The 16,642-nt window shown below is 47.7% G+C and overlaps 1 protein-coding gene across 1 annotated transcript in view; it reads right to left on the reverse strand.

Annotated features, from left to right (window-relative positions):
* The window catches only part of LMNB2 (lamin B2), a 35,349-nt gene extending 19,199 nt beyond the window's left edge, over positions 1-16,150 (reverse strand). The window contains exons 1-2 of the mRNA XM_040086457.2: positions 15,861-16,150; positions 7,696-7,832 (exon numbers count right to left, since the gene is read on the reverse strand). Of these exons, the coding sequence (XP_039942391.1) occupies positions 7,696-7,832; positions 15,861-16,097 (374 nt within the window). The 5' untranslated portion in view covers positions 16,098-16,150. The remainder of the gene's footprint in view (positions 1-7,695; positions 7,833-15,860) is intronic.
* Between the last annotated feature and the right edge of the window lie 492 nt (positions 16,151-16,642).

Here is a 16,642-nt window from a genome sequence, read left to right on the forward strand (position 1 = left end):
ATCAACCTCGTGAGATGTATTAATGCTTCAAGGAACACCAAGTTAGGGTAACTCTTGAGAGCTCATTTTTTCCAGAAAGAGCCAAGTGTGCTTAAAGGAAATGTTTCAGTTACCACAGATACACAGCACTGTTTGGGTTGGAAGGGACCTGAAAAGCCCATCTTGTTCACCTCCATCATGCTCCAAGCCTCATCCAACCTGGCCTTGAACACTACCAGGGATGGGGCAGCCACAACTGCTCTGGGCAACCCATGCCAGGCCTTCACCACCCTCACAGGAAAAAATTTGTTCCTAATATCAAATCTAAACCTACTGCCTTTCAGTCTGCCACAACACCCCGTTGTCCTGTCCCTATATGTGGGGTAGATAGTCGGCAGAGGAAGCCACAACATGACATTCACCTTCGCAGAGTTGGGAGTGTGCAGCTCCAGAAGAAGACTGCTAAAGTAAGCAAAATGATGGCAGCTGACAGATACTGACCTTCAGACCTGGCTTGACTGGGGAAAAATGATGCTGGTGAAGATATGAACAGACACTAAGGAGATTTTCCTTAACCATGCCATCAACCTCTGCTGTCAATGAATGGACCTTATTCACTTCACCAGGTCTGGTTCAACAGTCTTGTGGGAGGGTGGTGTTCTACCCAAAAAGTGTTGTGCACCTCACCAGTAAATTAATTGTTCCCATCCACACCTCATCCACTTATTCCCTCCCTCCAGTGGTCAAAAGTTTTGTCAAACAGCTAAAGATGAAAACACAAACACATTACACAGCATAAAGGATAGAACCATACACGCTACAGAATGATATGAGAACGGCTATTTTTACAATATTTTAATTGTTTTAAAACAATTTAAAAACATGTCCCTACTCCTGATACAAACTTCTTTAAACTAAAAATTAAGCTGTTCCTTACATCATATAAATGGCGTTCAAACATCCTAAATATATTTAACTTTTTATAAAGTGAAACTACCCAACTCCTTTATGAACCTAGTTATGAACTTGGTTCAAAGGAAAAAAATTTACATTCATACATGTATGTATTGTAGATGTTGTAAAATACACAGAATCACAATATGGGTTGGGCTGGAAGGGATCCTAAATCTCATCTTGTTTCACCTCTCCCATGGGCAGGGACACCTTCCATGAGACCAGGCTGGCTCCAAGCCCCATCCAGCCTTGAACACTTCCACAGAGATGGGGCAGCCACAGCTTCTCTCGGGGCAACCTGTTCCAGGGGTTGGATATTATGTTCTGCCCCAAGAGGGTGCTGGGGCATTGACCAGGCTCCCCAGGGAATGATCACAGCCCCGAGGCTGCCAAAGCTCAAGGAAGAGTTCGGACAAGACTCTCAGGGATAGGGTGAGATTTTGGGGTGTCTGTGCAGGGCCAGGAGTTGACTTGATGCTTTTTGTGGGTCCATTCCAGCTCAGGATATTCCATGATTCTATGATTCAGTGCTTCACCACCCTCATATGGAAGAATTTCTTTCCACTATCCTATGTAACGCTGCCCTATGTCAGTAAGAAGCCATTCACCCTTGTCCTGCCACTACTGCCTTGTATAAAGCCCCCTCCCTTCACTTGGAGCCTCTTTAGGCACTGGAAGGGGCTCTGAGGTCTCCCTGGAGCCTACTCTTCTCCAGAACACTCCCAGCTCTCCCACACTGGCTCCAGTCCTCAGAACACCAGAACATGTGGCCTTCTCTGGACTCACTCTAGCAGTCCCACATTCTTCTGATGTTGGGTCCCCAGAACAGCACACAGTACTCCAGGTGTGCCTGACCTCCCTTGATCTGCTGGCCACACTTCTTTTGATGCAGCACAGGATAGGATCAGTTTTTAGGACTGCAAGTGCACATTGTTAGCTCAAATTCAGTTTTTCATCCATTTATATTTTGTTCTCCTCAGGGCTGCTCTTGATCCATTCTCCACCCAGCCTGTGTCTGTGATGGGAATGACCTAACATACAAGCAGAACCTTACAACTGGCCTTGTTGAACTTCATAAGGTTCACACAGGCCCACTTCTCCAGCCTGTCCTGATCTCTTTAGATGGCATCCCTTCCCTTCAGTGCATCAACTGCACCACACATTTTGGCTGGTTGTTCTTTCTCATTAGAAAGAAGTGCTTCTTGCCCCTTGCGTCCCTTATGCCCCAGTTTAACTTTCAGTTTCCAGTGGGTACTCTGGAAGTCTTATGGAAACAATAAGCTGGTGGCTTCGGAGATAATAGGAGCGAACAGGGAAGGACATGTGAAATCCCTCCAAGAAATTAAGGGGCATTCATCTAAGATGATACAGCCAACAGTCCAGCTGTTTCTCTACACCAATCTATGCAGGGTGGGCAATAAATAGGAGGAGCTGGAAGCCACTGTGCTGCTGGAAAGCTGTGACCTAGTTGTTTGTGAAACTTGGTGGGATGAATCTCATGACAAGACTTCAACTATCAACAGCTACAGGCTATCAAGAAGGGACAGGTGAGGAAGAAGGGGCGGAGGGGTTGCCCTCCCCGAGAACTGCATTGAATGTGAAGGGCTGTCTCTATAGAACAGCCATAAACATTTTGAAAGCCTATAGGTAAGAATCAGAGAGACTGCACTCAAAGACTCATCCTGCTGTGGGACCTCAACCATCCCAGCATCTGCTGGAACAGTAGCAGGGCAAGCTGAAAGCAATTGAGGAGGCTGTCAGAGAGCACTGAGGATAGCTTGTCAAGCAGGTAGTAAACAGCTCTGCCAGATGGGATGAGATACTGGATCTGATGGTCACCAATACAAGTGAGCAAATCAGTGATGTCAAGACAGGAGGCAGCCTGGGCTGCAGCAATCATGCAGTCCAAGAGTCTGCAGTCCTATCAGACATGGGCCAAGTGAAGAGTAATGAAGAATGAATTTTAGGAAAGCAAACTGACTACTGTTCAAGGAGTTGGTCAATAGCATCCCCTGGGAAACTGCGCTCAGGGACAAGAGAGATGATCTTTTAGGAATTTTTCTGGAGCACAAGAGCTCTTGACCCCCCAGGACTGGAAGGCAAGAGACCAGCATGGATGAGTTGAGACCAGCAGGTGAAACTAAGAGGCAAGATAACAAAGAGGCAGTATTAGCATGGGCTGGTATCCTGACAAGAATATGGAGACATTGTCTGGTTGTGTAGGGACTGGGTCAGTAAGGCCAGAGTGCAGCTGAAGTTGAACTCAGCAAGGGACACCAAGAATAACAAGAAGAGCTTCTGCAGGTATGTAAGTCAGAAAAGTAAGGTCAAAGCAAGTGTACTTCTTCAACAAACAAGACTGGAAAAGTGGTAATAAGAGACAAGAAGGTTGATGTACTCAACAACTATTTTGCCTCAGCCTTCACTGGCAACCTCTCCATTAGATGGACCACAAAACAGGAACTGGAAGGCAAAGGAGCCCACACTCTAAGAGAAGGTTAGGTTTGTGACCACCTGAGAAACCTGAATACATCCAAGTCTATGGTACCTGACAAGATGCACCCCAGAGCCCTGAGGAATTGGCTGATGTAACTGCCAAGCCACTCTCCATGACATTTGAAAACTCATGGCAGTCAGACAAAGGCCCAGGTAACAGAAAAAAAGGAAACACTGGACTCCTTTTTCAAAAGAGTGGGAAGGAAGGTTTCAGGAGCTGATCTGCCAGCACACCTCTGTACCTGGAACATCACGGAACAGATCCTACTAGAAGCTGTGCTAAGGCACACAGACCACAGGGAGGCGATTCAAGACATCCAGTACATCTTCTACAGCGTCTACTGATGGAGTCACTTCATCGCAGAAGGGCTATGAATGTTGTCTATCTGGACTTCTGTAAGGCCTTTGATAAAGTCCACCCACAACATCCTTCTCTGATAATTGCACAGGTAAAATTAGACAAAGGCATCAATGAAGAAAAGTAGTGAGCATATGCATAAACAGAAAAGAATTTGAAAATTCAGTCAAGTTGGCTTTTGTAAAGGAAGGCAAGGAGCGTAAGCAGGGATAGGGACCCTGCACAGAAGGGCTCTGAGAGGGCCTTCACCTCTGCCCAAAGAGGCCACAGCAAATCTGGTTACCACCAACACTTCTGAGTTCTGTAGCACTCCTGCCACTCACTGGGGTCTTGGGAGACATCTCTGAGTCTGATGTAAAATACTATCTGGAGCTTAGCCTTCTTCACACATCAGCAGCTCAGAAGCACTCAAAATACAACTGTGTTTAAGAAATTATTCATAAATAAAATACAGAACAAGACACTGAACCCTGTTATGCTACAAAAGCATCTTGAATACTGGCTGAAGTTCCAATTCTGCAACTTTCCTTCCCAAGAGGATACATTAAACAGGAAAAATTACTTGAGGATAAAATGTTGATTGAAAGCACAAAGCAGCTTCTGGAATAGAAGCAACTAAGCAATAAGATGTTTCCACTTGAAAAAAGACATCATTAAAGAGAATACAAAAATAAAGGGATAATTGAACAAATTAAACTGAGCAGGCAGACTGAACAACATGTTCATACAATATGTAGGTAAGCTCAGAATCCCCTTGCTGTGTCTAAGAACTCCACAAACAGCTGGTGTCAGAATACTGATCACACTATAAAATGCAAACCCATGGTGGCTATTATACAAATAGACATCAGGAAGTCCCTTAGCTGATGGGAATTGCTGAAGACTGGAAGAGTATTCCAAAGAACTGCTGCTATGCATGTTACATTCTTGTCTTCTCTAGACAAATGGCTTTTAGCAGAGATCGATTAGCAGACTAAGTAGACCCTGGGTCCATTCAAATACAAACTACTCTAGAAAAAGCCTTGGGATGCTTCTTGTTGACTTACTAGGCAAAATTATATCCAATTATCTCAAACAGTAAAAATCCCCCAGGAAATGTTGCAACACTGGTAACACAGTAAGAGAAAAAAAAAAATCTAAACTAAACAAAATATGTGCCCCAGAATCCAAACCCTGGGAGTTGAATTTGCACTCACATGGAACCCTGAGGTAGTTTTATCTGTCAGTATCTGAACAAGATACAGAAAGAATAAGCAGAAGTGCTTCCTCTGAGGCCCATTACACTGACAGAAAAACCTTGTTCTTTCCTAGACTACAGGCCCTGTCCCAAATCTTTGTGCCTCATATCTAAGGCTCTCGATGCAGGTTGGTCGGCTGCTTTGGAAACTGAAACTGTGCAAGTTGACAGCCCCAGAAAGGAAGTAAAAGCAGGATCAGCCTCAGGCTCCTTTGGACACAAACTAGGCCTGATGTTACTGTTTCCAGCCACACCCTGTGGCTTCCCTGGTGTGCCTTCAGCGCCTTCAGGGCCTTCCATGCTCACAAACCCAGGCTACGGGAGAAAAGGGGAATCTGCTCTTAAAGCAGGAGGTCGACTGTGATCCTATGTCTTGACAGAACTCTATTATCTCCTGTCCCAGCAACCCAACCTATTCCAAGCAAATAACAGAACGGCAGTGTTTGGGATCCCTCCTGGGATCCTTAAATCCCTCCTCTGTCATGAGCTTGAAAGAGAGACAGAGGTAACAGTAGTGAATATAAAATTATGCAATAACCTACTCTTCCACTACAGTTCTCAAAGCAGGTTTGATCTGAGAGAAGCACCATCTGACTGCCAGCATAGACAGCGAAGCTTCAGTAATTAGCTAGATGTCAAGTGAACACTGCAAATCAGACAAAAAATTGAAAGTTGCACTCGCAAGAGTCATATTTAAAATCTAGCGACATCACAAGCTAGACACCCCATGAACACTCCAAGTACATTACAAGCATCTCAATGAACTGGCAGGAATTTGGTAGAAGAAACTCTGAAGCTGAAGAATTCAACTCTACTGCTATGAACTATAAACACAGAGAGAAACACAGAAAACCAGGTATTTTTCCTCACCTATCACAGAAGACAAAAAGTTGGAATTAGTTTGGTAGAATTGGTAATTGAAGTGACTGGTAAGGAGCAACTGTCCAGACAACAGAGGAGGGAGGTGATCTAAGGGAAAACACCACCTCCATCACTTTACATGGACAACTTTCTACAACAAGGTATTTGTAAAATCTCTTATGGGTATGAAATGTCTAAATAACAGGAAACAACTGGATTCTCATTACCTGCCAAGTGAAGATACTTCTTACAGGGATACCTTAATCAAAACAGAGAAATATCATCTTGCAGAACACCAGAGGTACACCAAATTCCCAGTTACTCCTGTTGCTCTCTTCTCGAGTCTGCTTTAAAAGCCAAGCAAGAAGAGCACCTGCTACCATGAGACAAGAGAGACGACCTTAAAGTCTACATGATGCCAACTGCCATGCAAAATATACTATCCAAAATAAATGCCAAGACTGCTGGCCTGAGGCTTTGAAGAGGAAAAACAGTCTCAACAGGAACATCCCAGTAGGGCTGGGTGGGAGTCACCTCACTGCACTTCAGGGGTTTTACAGCTGACCTATTTACCAGAGGGGTTTTTCATGGTTAACAAAAGATGAGCTAATTGAATCCACAGACACCAGCGCACAGGTTGCCTGACCACATGCAGGCCTGTGGTATTGGCTGTGCTTCAGTTGGCTTTTACACTGATTCACTCAAATGCAGATGCTTACACTATCGCTATTTCATATTTGGACAGTTGTTTTAGGGCAAATTCTAAAAATATCTTCAATGGCTGACTTTAAAAAGTGGGTCTGGCATAGAAAATGAGTATCCAGCAATAGAGCAGATTTACAGAGAAAACATTAAATACTTCATCATAAATCAACTAGATAGTCAGAAAAAAAAGCAGGGAGGAAAACACCTAAGTCCTTTTACAACCACTTAGTTGCAAATGAAGAGAGATGAGAGACTTACAGGAGGCCTTAGTGGCACTGCCAGATTAAAACCTATTTTATGGCCAACAACATTGATAAACAGGTGATGTAAATAATGATCTGCTCAGAAAAAAATCTATTTCCCAAATCTCATATATTAAAATAGGTACCAAAATTCAATTAGAAGCAAAAACTGATTTTCCCACCACATATATTAATTTTAAAATGAAGCTTCTACTGCTAAACAATATCTGATTACAAATAATTCCCATGAGAGTTGAAAAAATGGATTCTACTTGGCTTCAGGAACTAGTTTATTATGCCAATTCTCTGTGATGCAAGCTAAAACGGCAGTTTTAAAAAATTTAGTCAGTACAAGGTCTTTTCCCAGCACATTTACATTGTAGCTTCATGTCTTTTCAAAGGCAACACTGCTTCCATATTCACAAACTGCTCAGGGTCAACCTTTCCCCTTTCATTCATTTACCCCATCAGTCATACAGTGACCCAGACAATAAAAATCTTGAATTAACCCTCCCTGGATGGATCAATTTCAATCTAGATCTCTTTCTCAATCTAGTTTACCAAGCAGCTGCACACACGTGTGTTCACATGAGGGGAGGTATGACAGGACAAAGCAGACATAGGCATTTATTTGAGCCTCAAATCACATTCATCTTACATTTACAAATACACTTGTGTATATACTGCTGGAATTATGTGCTCTGAGCAGCTGTACCAACAAGCTGAAGGATGTTCCCTCTGACAAGCCTGTATCCTCTCATGGATCTACTTCCAAAAGGCATTTTAAGAAGCATCATTAGCATCATTTCCACAGCAAACACTGCCCATTCTAATCAAAAGAAAAAATCAAATAGTCTCCTCACCTTTTGTTGAACTCCTCAAGTTCTGCTCTCAGTTTTCCTATTTCAATTTGTAATCTAGCCCTCTCTTTGGCAGTTTCATCCAGAACTCTTCGAGCATCAGCCAGTTCAGACTCATAGAGACTCTTGATTCCGCTCACCTAAGGGGTGAAAAAAAAAAAAGTATTTGGGTATGAGAATATCCCAATGACTATCAAAGAACTGAAACATAGGACCAGGTTACACACAGGTTTCTTCGAAAGAGGGTGTATGATATGATTTCTGCCGTTTAAGAATTCTATATTGAACATTTTCAATTACTGAGCAACCAAAATATTTCATTTTTATTAACATTGTGACAAAACATACTATGCTTGAAAGATGCAAACCTTCCCAAAAGACAAACTGAACTAGATCAGTACACCCTAGAATCTTAGCTTCAACTATTTGCCCTTATTCCCAATACTGCTGCTTTGGGAGATGTTTTCAAACACTTGAAGACATTTTGTGGAATACAAGCCCAAGGGCCCATTTTGACTCTGCTGCTCTTCCACTACAAAGCTACAAAGAATCGGAAACCAGATGAACTACAGAAATGTGAACTGTTCAGAAACGAGCTTCCACTCTTGTTCCTTACCTCAGAGGACAAAGACTTCTCCCTGACCTCAAAATAATATATCATATAATCAGTGATACAAACTGGATGGGGCACCTCAAAGTCCTCTAGGCCTTTATATTTTTTAGAAGGCAAGATTATTTGAAAGGTACATCAGACAGCTAAAATGTACAGACCATATAAAATTGCAGCTTTTGCTTCTGTGAAAGGACACCAGAAAAACTTCCATAGAATCATAGAATGTGCTGAGTTAGACCTCTCAGGAGCATCAAGTCCAACTCCTGGCCTTGCACAGGGCACCCCAACAATCCTACACTGTGCCTGAGAGTGTTGCCCAAACGCTCCTTGAGCTCTGGCAGCCTTGATGGTGTGTGCACTTCCCTGGGGAGCCTGTCCAGCACTCAACCACTTCTTGGGAAAAAACCTTCTGATATCCAAGCTAAACTTCCCCTGACTCAGTTTCATGCTGTTTCTTCAAACTCTGTCACTGGTCACAAGAGTGTAGAGACTGGTAACTGTCCCTCATGAGGAGGCTGAAGACTGCATTGAGGTCTCCCCTCAGTCTCCCCTTCTCCAGGCTGAACAAATCAAGTGCCCTCAGCAGCTTCTCATCCAGCTTCCCCTCTAGGCCCTTCCCCATCCTTGTGGCCCTTCTTTGGACACTATTAGCTTAGTGTCTTTTTTACACTGTGGTGCCCAAAAGTGCTGCCAGAACTCAAGGTGGGGCTGCCCCAGTGCAGAGCAGAGAGACACAAATCCCTTCCCTTGCCTGGCTGTGCCTGACGTCCCCCTGGGACATAGCTGGCCCTCCTGGCTCCAGGGCACTGCTGACTCAGATCCAACTTGCCACTGACCAGAACCCCCAGATCCCTTTCTGTAACCTCTCTTCAGCTTCTCATTCCCCAGTCCATCCACACAACCACAGCTGCCTCATCCTAGGGGCAGCATCTTGCCCTTGTTAAACTTCACATGGTTGGTGACTTCCCATCTCTCCGATTTGTCAGTATTTCTTTGGAGGGCCTCCCTGCCCTTGCAGGTGTTGACAGCTCCTCCCAATTTACCATCACTGGCAAACTTTCTTAGTATACCTTTGAGTCCTACATCCAAGGGTCATTGATGAAGATGGGCTTCATGATGGGCTGAGGTTGCAGACCCATGGAACTCAATTCGTGACAGATGTCAGCCTTATGTCCCCCCATAACTACAACGAATCGTGCCCAACTCATGAGCCAGTTGCTCACCCATCATGTGACAAGGTTATGCAGCTGTACACTGGACATTTAGTCAGGTGGATCCTGTCTCTCTAAAGCAGTTGTGAATCCTAAAAGACAGTTGCATGGTGAGAGAATCACAGAACAGGTTGAGTTGGAAAAAAACTTCAAAGCCCATCTCATTCCACCCCCTGCCATATGCAGGGTCACCTTCCACTATCCCAGGTTGTTCCAAGCCCCAGTCTGGCCTGAACACTTCCAGGGATGGGGCAGCCACACCTTCTCTGAACAGAGCAGAGATGCAGAATCCCGCCACCACTGCTGCCCATGCTGGGGGCTCAGCACAGCGCAGGGGGGTTTCTGGGGACCAGTGCCCACTGCCAGGACAGGTTGAGCCTCTCACCCACCAACATCCCCAAGTCCTTCTCCCCAGAGCTGATCTCAATCCGTTCTCCACCCAGCCTAAATTTGTGCTTGGGGTTTGTTGTAGAATCCAAAACCCAAAACAGCAGTTGTGCAATCCCGACTAGCTCTGCAGGATCTGCTCAGCTATCCTCAAGCCCTTCACTTGCCCCATACCATCTGGGTTCCGATACCACTGACAATCACCGTCTTGGTTTGAAAGACAGATGCCTTCCAAGGAAGGCAGGAACCTCCCTTGGAATGGAAAATGCAACCCCCTTCCATCCAAGTTGTTATAACTTTGAAATTATGGGGCTTTCAGAGAAAGAGACGGGAAAATGAATAAAAGTTCTTTACCAGTATATATATATGCATAAAACAAAGCAAACAAACAACAACAGCAGTAGCAACAAACAGAACCACAGCCCCAGCCCCAATCACAGCCCCAGTCCCAGCAGAACCACAGCTCCAGTCCCAGTCGTACCACAGCCCCAGCCCCAGCAGAACCACAGCCCCAGTCCCAGCAGAACCACAGACCCAGCCCCAGCAGAACCACAGCCCCAGCCCCAGCAGAACCACAGCCCCAGCCCCAGCAGAACCACAGCCCCAGCCCCAGCAGAACCACAGCCCCAGTCGAAGCAGAACCACAGGCCCAGCCCCAGCAGAACCACAGCCCCAGACCCAGTCAGAACCACAGCCCCAGACCCAGTCAGAACCACAGCCCCAGCCCCAGCAGAACCACAGGCCCAGCCCCAGCAGAACCACAGGCCCAGTCCCAGCAGAACCACAGCCCTAGTCCCAGCAGAACCCCAGCCCCAGCCCCAGCAGAACCCCAGCCCCAGCCCCAGCAGAACCACAGGCCCAGCCCCAGCAGAACCACAGCCCTAGTCCCAGCAGAACCACAGGCCCAGCCCCAGCAGAACCACAGCCCTAGTCCCAGCAGAACCACAGGCCCAGCCCCAGCAGAACCACAGCCCTAGTCCCAGCAGAACCACAGCCCCAGCCCCAGCAGAACCACAGCCCCAGCCCCAGCAGAACCACAGCCCCAGCCCCAGCAGAACCACAGCCCCAGCCCCAGCAGAACCACAGCCCTAGTCCCAGCAGAACCACAGCCCCAGTCCCAGCAGAACCACAGCCCCAGACCCAGCAGAACCACAGCCCCAGACCCAGCAGAGCCACAGCCCTAGTCCCAGCAGAACCACAGCCCCAGCCCCAGCAGAACGACAGCCCCAGCCCCAGCAGAACCACAGCCCCAGCCCCAGCAGAACCACAGCCCCAGCCCCAGCAGAACCACAGCCCCAGCCCCAGCAGAACCACAGCCCCAGCCCCAGCAGAACCACAGCCCCAGTCGCAGCCGTCTCTCGGCCTCAGGCACTTTCCCCTTTGGTGCAGTTCCGGGCACAGCCGGCAGGGGCGCTGGGGGCTCCCAGCTGGGCAGGGCGGGTGCGATGATTCCCCCGCGGCTGCAGGGGGCGCTGTGGCGCGAGTTCAGCCGCCTCTCCACAGGGCAATGGCGGCTGAGAGCGACAGAGAGAAGGGGCTCCGTTTGCAAACCCTCAGCGGGCAGCCAGTCTTAGGAGCACTTGAGAAGCTGAATGGACTGCAGCACAGAGCAGCAAGCTGGAACAGCAGAGGCAGGCACACCCAGGCTGGCAAACAAAGTGTAGCAAAAGCTCAGGAGCTGTGCCAGGAACCGCAGGGGTTGGGCAGACTCAAGGTGTCCATAAGCAGCAGCAGCAATCAGCAGGACTGGGCAGTGGCAGCCAGGAGACACTCCCTCGGAGGGGCTCAGGGTCCCGGGTTTTTCCCCTGGGGCATCCAAGTAGATGGTGAGGATCCTTCCCAGTGAGGTCAGGTGTTGAAAAGGTCCCAGATCAACAACCGCTCTTAGGAGTAAAGGCTCACCCACAGTAGGAGAAGCAGTGCAGGACAGAACTCAGCAGTGGCAGTGAACTCTCTCCCCACAGTAGCAGCAGCCCAATCGTCTCCCCTTCGATCCCAAGAATGAGCGAGGACCTGAATATTCCCACCAGGTGTGGCTCAGTATGTTCTTATTTAGCCAGTTAAAGACTGACAAAGGACTGCCAGTCAGCTATGGCTCAGACTCACCAAGAGTATCAGTCAAGTTCTCAAGAAGAATGAAGATGTGTGTTATGTTACCTCCCGGATGATGTCTACAATGCCCTCTAGCCCAGTATATTAGAGGATGCAGCTTGAGACACCCAACGTCCACTGCAGCATCTGAGCATGTATTTTGCAGGGGGAAACTAGGCAACAGCAGATCCTCATATCCTGGTCATGACAGTAGCTCTGGTCGCCACACAGGGTGCACAAAAAGGGCTTGGTAGCTCCAACACTGGCAGGTAAGAGGAAACCACGTGAGATTGCAGCCACCTGCACTCACGCACAGAGATGGGAAGACACAGGTGAAGAGGGAACCCCCACAGATGCTGCTTTGTCACAAGAGGAATTGCCATCAGCAATTCTCCGCTCAGAGGATGAGCACAGTGGGGTGTCCTCAGAACAGTGCAGTAATCCCTCCTGTCCCCATCAAAATATCTGTTCCAGAAAGTTGCAACCATAAGCACTGCAGGGGAGGGCAGGGAGTTAGTAAAAGGGAACTGAGGAGAGCTCTAGGACTGTTCTCTTAGCTCTTCCAGTATCTCCCCTCCCAGTCTCACAAATTAGGTTATTGTAACAGTGACCTCAACATAGTGAGAGCAGCATCATTCATGTACTAAAGATGTAGAAAAACAAGGGGATGAGCTCAATTTCTCTTCTGTCACAGGCTAACCTGCACAAGGGCAGTGATGGAGGAAAGCAAATAGAGAAGGAATGAGGATAGTTAGACGTTCCTTCAGCCACATCTGCAAACTTTTTTTTTTTTTTTTTTTTTTTTTTTTAATTTCTCTGAGGGCTTACTGTATATACTTTTTATTTGTCTAGGCGCCTACTACATACAAGTAAAGGTAAAGCAGCACTGGACAGGGTTAGGAAAAAGGCTATGATTAATAAAGAACTAATGATGAATCAATTGCAATGCTCCTTTCCCCTGCTCCTAAGAGATGGCAGCCCTGTGTTCATCAAAAAGAAAAATAGGAATGATATTTTTCTAAGGCCATACTGAGATTGCCACACAGAACAGCAAAGGGCTGCTTTCTGCAATCTTGTTCAAATTGGTGATTGAAACAAAAAGGAAAAACAACATCCTGATCAGCTGATGATTAAAAAATCTCTAGCAGAACAGTGACTACAGTCCTTTCCTCATTGGCATCAGTAGAACTTCTCTCATCCAGAAGACACTAGTCTAAACCAGAACTCTGAGCACAGATCAAAACTGTCCCCATATATGCAGGGTGGGGGCAGGGGGCATCAGGAATGGTTGGTTACCCATCACTCAGGACATGTCCTGTCAGTAAATAACGGTCTCACCCAGCTCAGGTATGGTCCCTGTGGGATACTGGAGTGACGAGTGACAAGTGACAAGAACATCTCTCTCATGATAACCATGGTTCTGTCTTCTGCTCGCCATAGCTATCCTTAACATTGAGAAATTCACCTTTGATCATGGACCCCACCATCTGCTGTCTAGGAAAAACTCCCAGGCAGTAACCAATAGCCCACTGGTGAGCAGTCCCTCCTGTCTGCTTCCTACAATGTGCATGTTACCATCTACCACACTGGCAGGCGATGTTTTCTGCCATTGCCAAAAAACCCCCCAAAATAATAGAATATTCACTCAGCTTTTATAAACAATAAAAAAGATCACACTCAAATTTACACACAGTTGAGGACAACCAATAAGAATTTTCATCTCGAACATAGTGGAAAAGAAAATAGTCTCCTATAAGCATGTAGAGCTTAGATGCTTACCTATAGAAAGATTTAATAGTGCAGGGAGAACAGTATGTGAATTTCACTGAACCATGTTTAACTGTGCTTCTACACAGAAGTTAGGGCTGCTTTGGGGGTTGGTTTGGGGGGCTGTGGGATTTGGAGGGTTTTTTAAATTAAGATCTTTTTCACATTAAGTCAAATAATTTTATGAATGCAAATTCCAACAGTTAATAAGAAGACCAAATTGTCAGCAGAAAATCCAGTTTACTAGGTTGGTCCCAAAAGAGAAAGGACAGGACTCTCCCATTCCAGTAAATGGAAAATCTGAAAACTATGTGAACTTTTACTGCTTCCACCTAAACCAATGTCCACTATCCAGCACTAAAACAATAAAACTACAGTTTCCTTTTCTGGACATATATAAAGAATAAACAGACCCTCCTAAAGGAATGGGGAAAGTATTTAACAAAGGTGATCCAGAGACAAGCCAAAGCATCAATGCCAAAGAAGAGCTTGATGAATCCTGACGAAATTTGTTATGTCTAAGGATTCAGACCTTTTTGAAGTCTGGATGAAGAAAAATTGAGAAGGAAAGCTCAAGAGCGAAGTAACTAAAAGGTTCCTATTCGATATTCTCCAATATTCTCAAGTTTATTTTACAATTACTGCATCAGAATACTCTTCAGAATTGCTAGCACACAGAACTGCTGTTACAAGCTCTTTTACGCTCACGTTAAAAGTCCAATGAAATTATATACTACGTTAAATACTATGTTGTCTGCTTGTCCTCTTATTCTCACTACATGTGTGCTGTCAACAGAATTACATTCTGCCTCTTGCATTTCAAAGGGATACTCCTCCTAGCCTCCAGCGATCTACTGCTTAGAACTTCCCTAAATTAGATGTGTTTATTTTGTTTAGAGCATGATTTCACACGGCAAGTGATGTTTCATGCTTAGTAAGAGCTACCGATTTTGAAAGCATGGAAGTTACAAGATATCATTAAGTGATACAAAGGGACTTTAAAGGTACTTCGGTTTTGGGCATACATACACTGATTGCAAGTACTCCAAACAGCCCCCAAATAAGACATTATCAGATCTGCTCTGCCGAAACTAAATTAAACCAAACCCTCCTCCCAACACCACGAGCATCATCAAATCAGCATCTCGAGGGATGAAAAAAAATCTAAAGCTACACAGTGGCACAGCGATCCATCACATCCCAGAAGTTACAGTCCAAGCTGTTTATTACTAGGCTTTCCACAGCACTTTAACATCATCTCAGTGGTGGGACATTGCACCTTGCTGAGGGGGTTTGCACTTCCACAGGACAGGACTGTACCCAGTGTGTCACCGACTACATCCTTCCGCCATAAGTGAAGGAGAATGCCGGGGAAAGCAGACATCACAGAATAGGGAAAAGCAAGCCTTAGGAAAAAGAATACTCCAGTTCTGCTTCCAAAATTAGAGGAAACAAAGCGAAGTCGTTTACAAGGATTTCATTCCGAGTATTTACGGGGTCTGTAAAAGACTTCCTACGGTGAGAGGCAAAGTCAGTCTAAATCCTCTCAAACCTTCCATCCCATTGCATAAGCCGTCAAGACAGAGGCCAAAGGGGACACCCAACACTCAGGCAATAGAGTATGCCTGTACTGGGAGCGCGGGGCATCGGAGGGCTCGGACCGGCCGAGCCCCGCCCGCGGCCAAGGGACCCGCAGCGGCTCCGCGCTGCAGCCCGGCCGGCCCGGGAGCCGCGAACACCGCCCGCACCGCCGCATCCGCCCCGCTCCGCTCCCGCCACCAGCACGGGCTCCTGCCGGTGCTGAATCCCGGCGGGAGCCGCCTTGAATGTGCCGCCAGTAGCCCGTCAGCAAGACACCGCGCCCAGAGAGCCCCGGCCGCCCCGAGGGGCAGCGCGGATAGGCGCTGGGTCTGCATAGCACCCGCTCCCCGCCCGGCGGACGCGCATGGCGCGGCGGCCACACGGAGCCGCCACAGCGCGCCGCGCAGGGAACGGGCGGGAACTGGCCGGGCGAGCACCGGGCCGCGGACCCGCCCCGGGACGGAGGCAGAGGGGGCGCCTCACGGGCAGTCGCTGCTCGCCCCCCACTCCGGCCATACCTCCCGAGTGGTGACCTCCTCCTTCTCCGAGATCTTTAGCAGCAGCCGGTCGTTCTCCAGCTCCAGCGCCCGCACACGGTCAATGTAAACGGCCAGGCGGTCATTGAGCTGCCGCAGTTCCTCCTTCTCCTGCAGCCGGGAGATGCGGGTCGGCGACAGCGGGGTCCCGCCGGGGGTGCCGCGGCTCGGAGTGCCTGACATGGCGCTGGGCTGGCGGGCGGGTGGGCAGCGACTCATTCAATCCCGCCGCACCGGGGGAGGGAGCGCTAAGATGGCGGACGGGCGGCCCCTCGCGCCGCGGCACCGCCTGGGACATGTAGTCCCGGCACCAAGATGGCCGCGGGGTTCCGCGCTGGCCGCCATTTTGCGCCCGATCCGGGGCCACGGGGGCGGCGCGGGCTGCGCGTCAGGGACAGAACCGGGCGCGGGGCCGGTTCTGAGGCGGAGATGTTTTGGTGGTAACAGCGGATATGGCCGGAGTGACCGACAGGACTGACCCTTACCCGCGCCGGCGGAGCAGCAGTCTGGATCCCCCGTGGGGCTCAGGCTTGAGGGGTGATGGGTTCTCTGAAAGGGCGTGCTTTCACTGTCGTTTTCTAACATTCGTGCGCTGTGTGATTGTGCCTTTCTTTGCTGTCGGCTCTTCACGGACCAGGGTCCAGCTCTGTGCAGGACTGGAAAAAAACGTGGATTGAACGTTCCCAACGTTGGTGTTTTTAGGAGTGCCTAGAGTGATGTTTTTTGGGTAAGTAGTCAAACTTTGTACAAAGTAAAATCCACTG

This window comes from Hirundo rustica, chromosome 26 (assembly GCF_015227805.2).
Source record: "Hirundo rustica isolate bHirRus1 chromosome 26, bHirRus1.pri.v3, whole genome shotgun sequence".
In the NCBI taxonomy this organism is placed as follows: domain Eukaryota; kingdom Metazoa; phylum Chordata; class Aves; order Passeriformes; family Hirundinidae; genus Hirundo; species Hirundo rustica.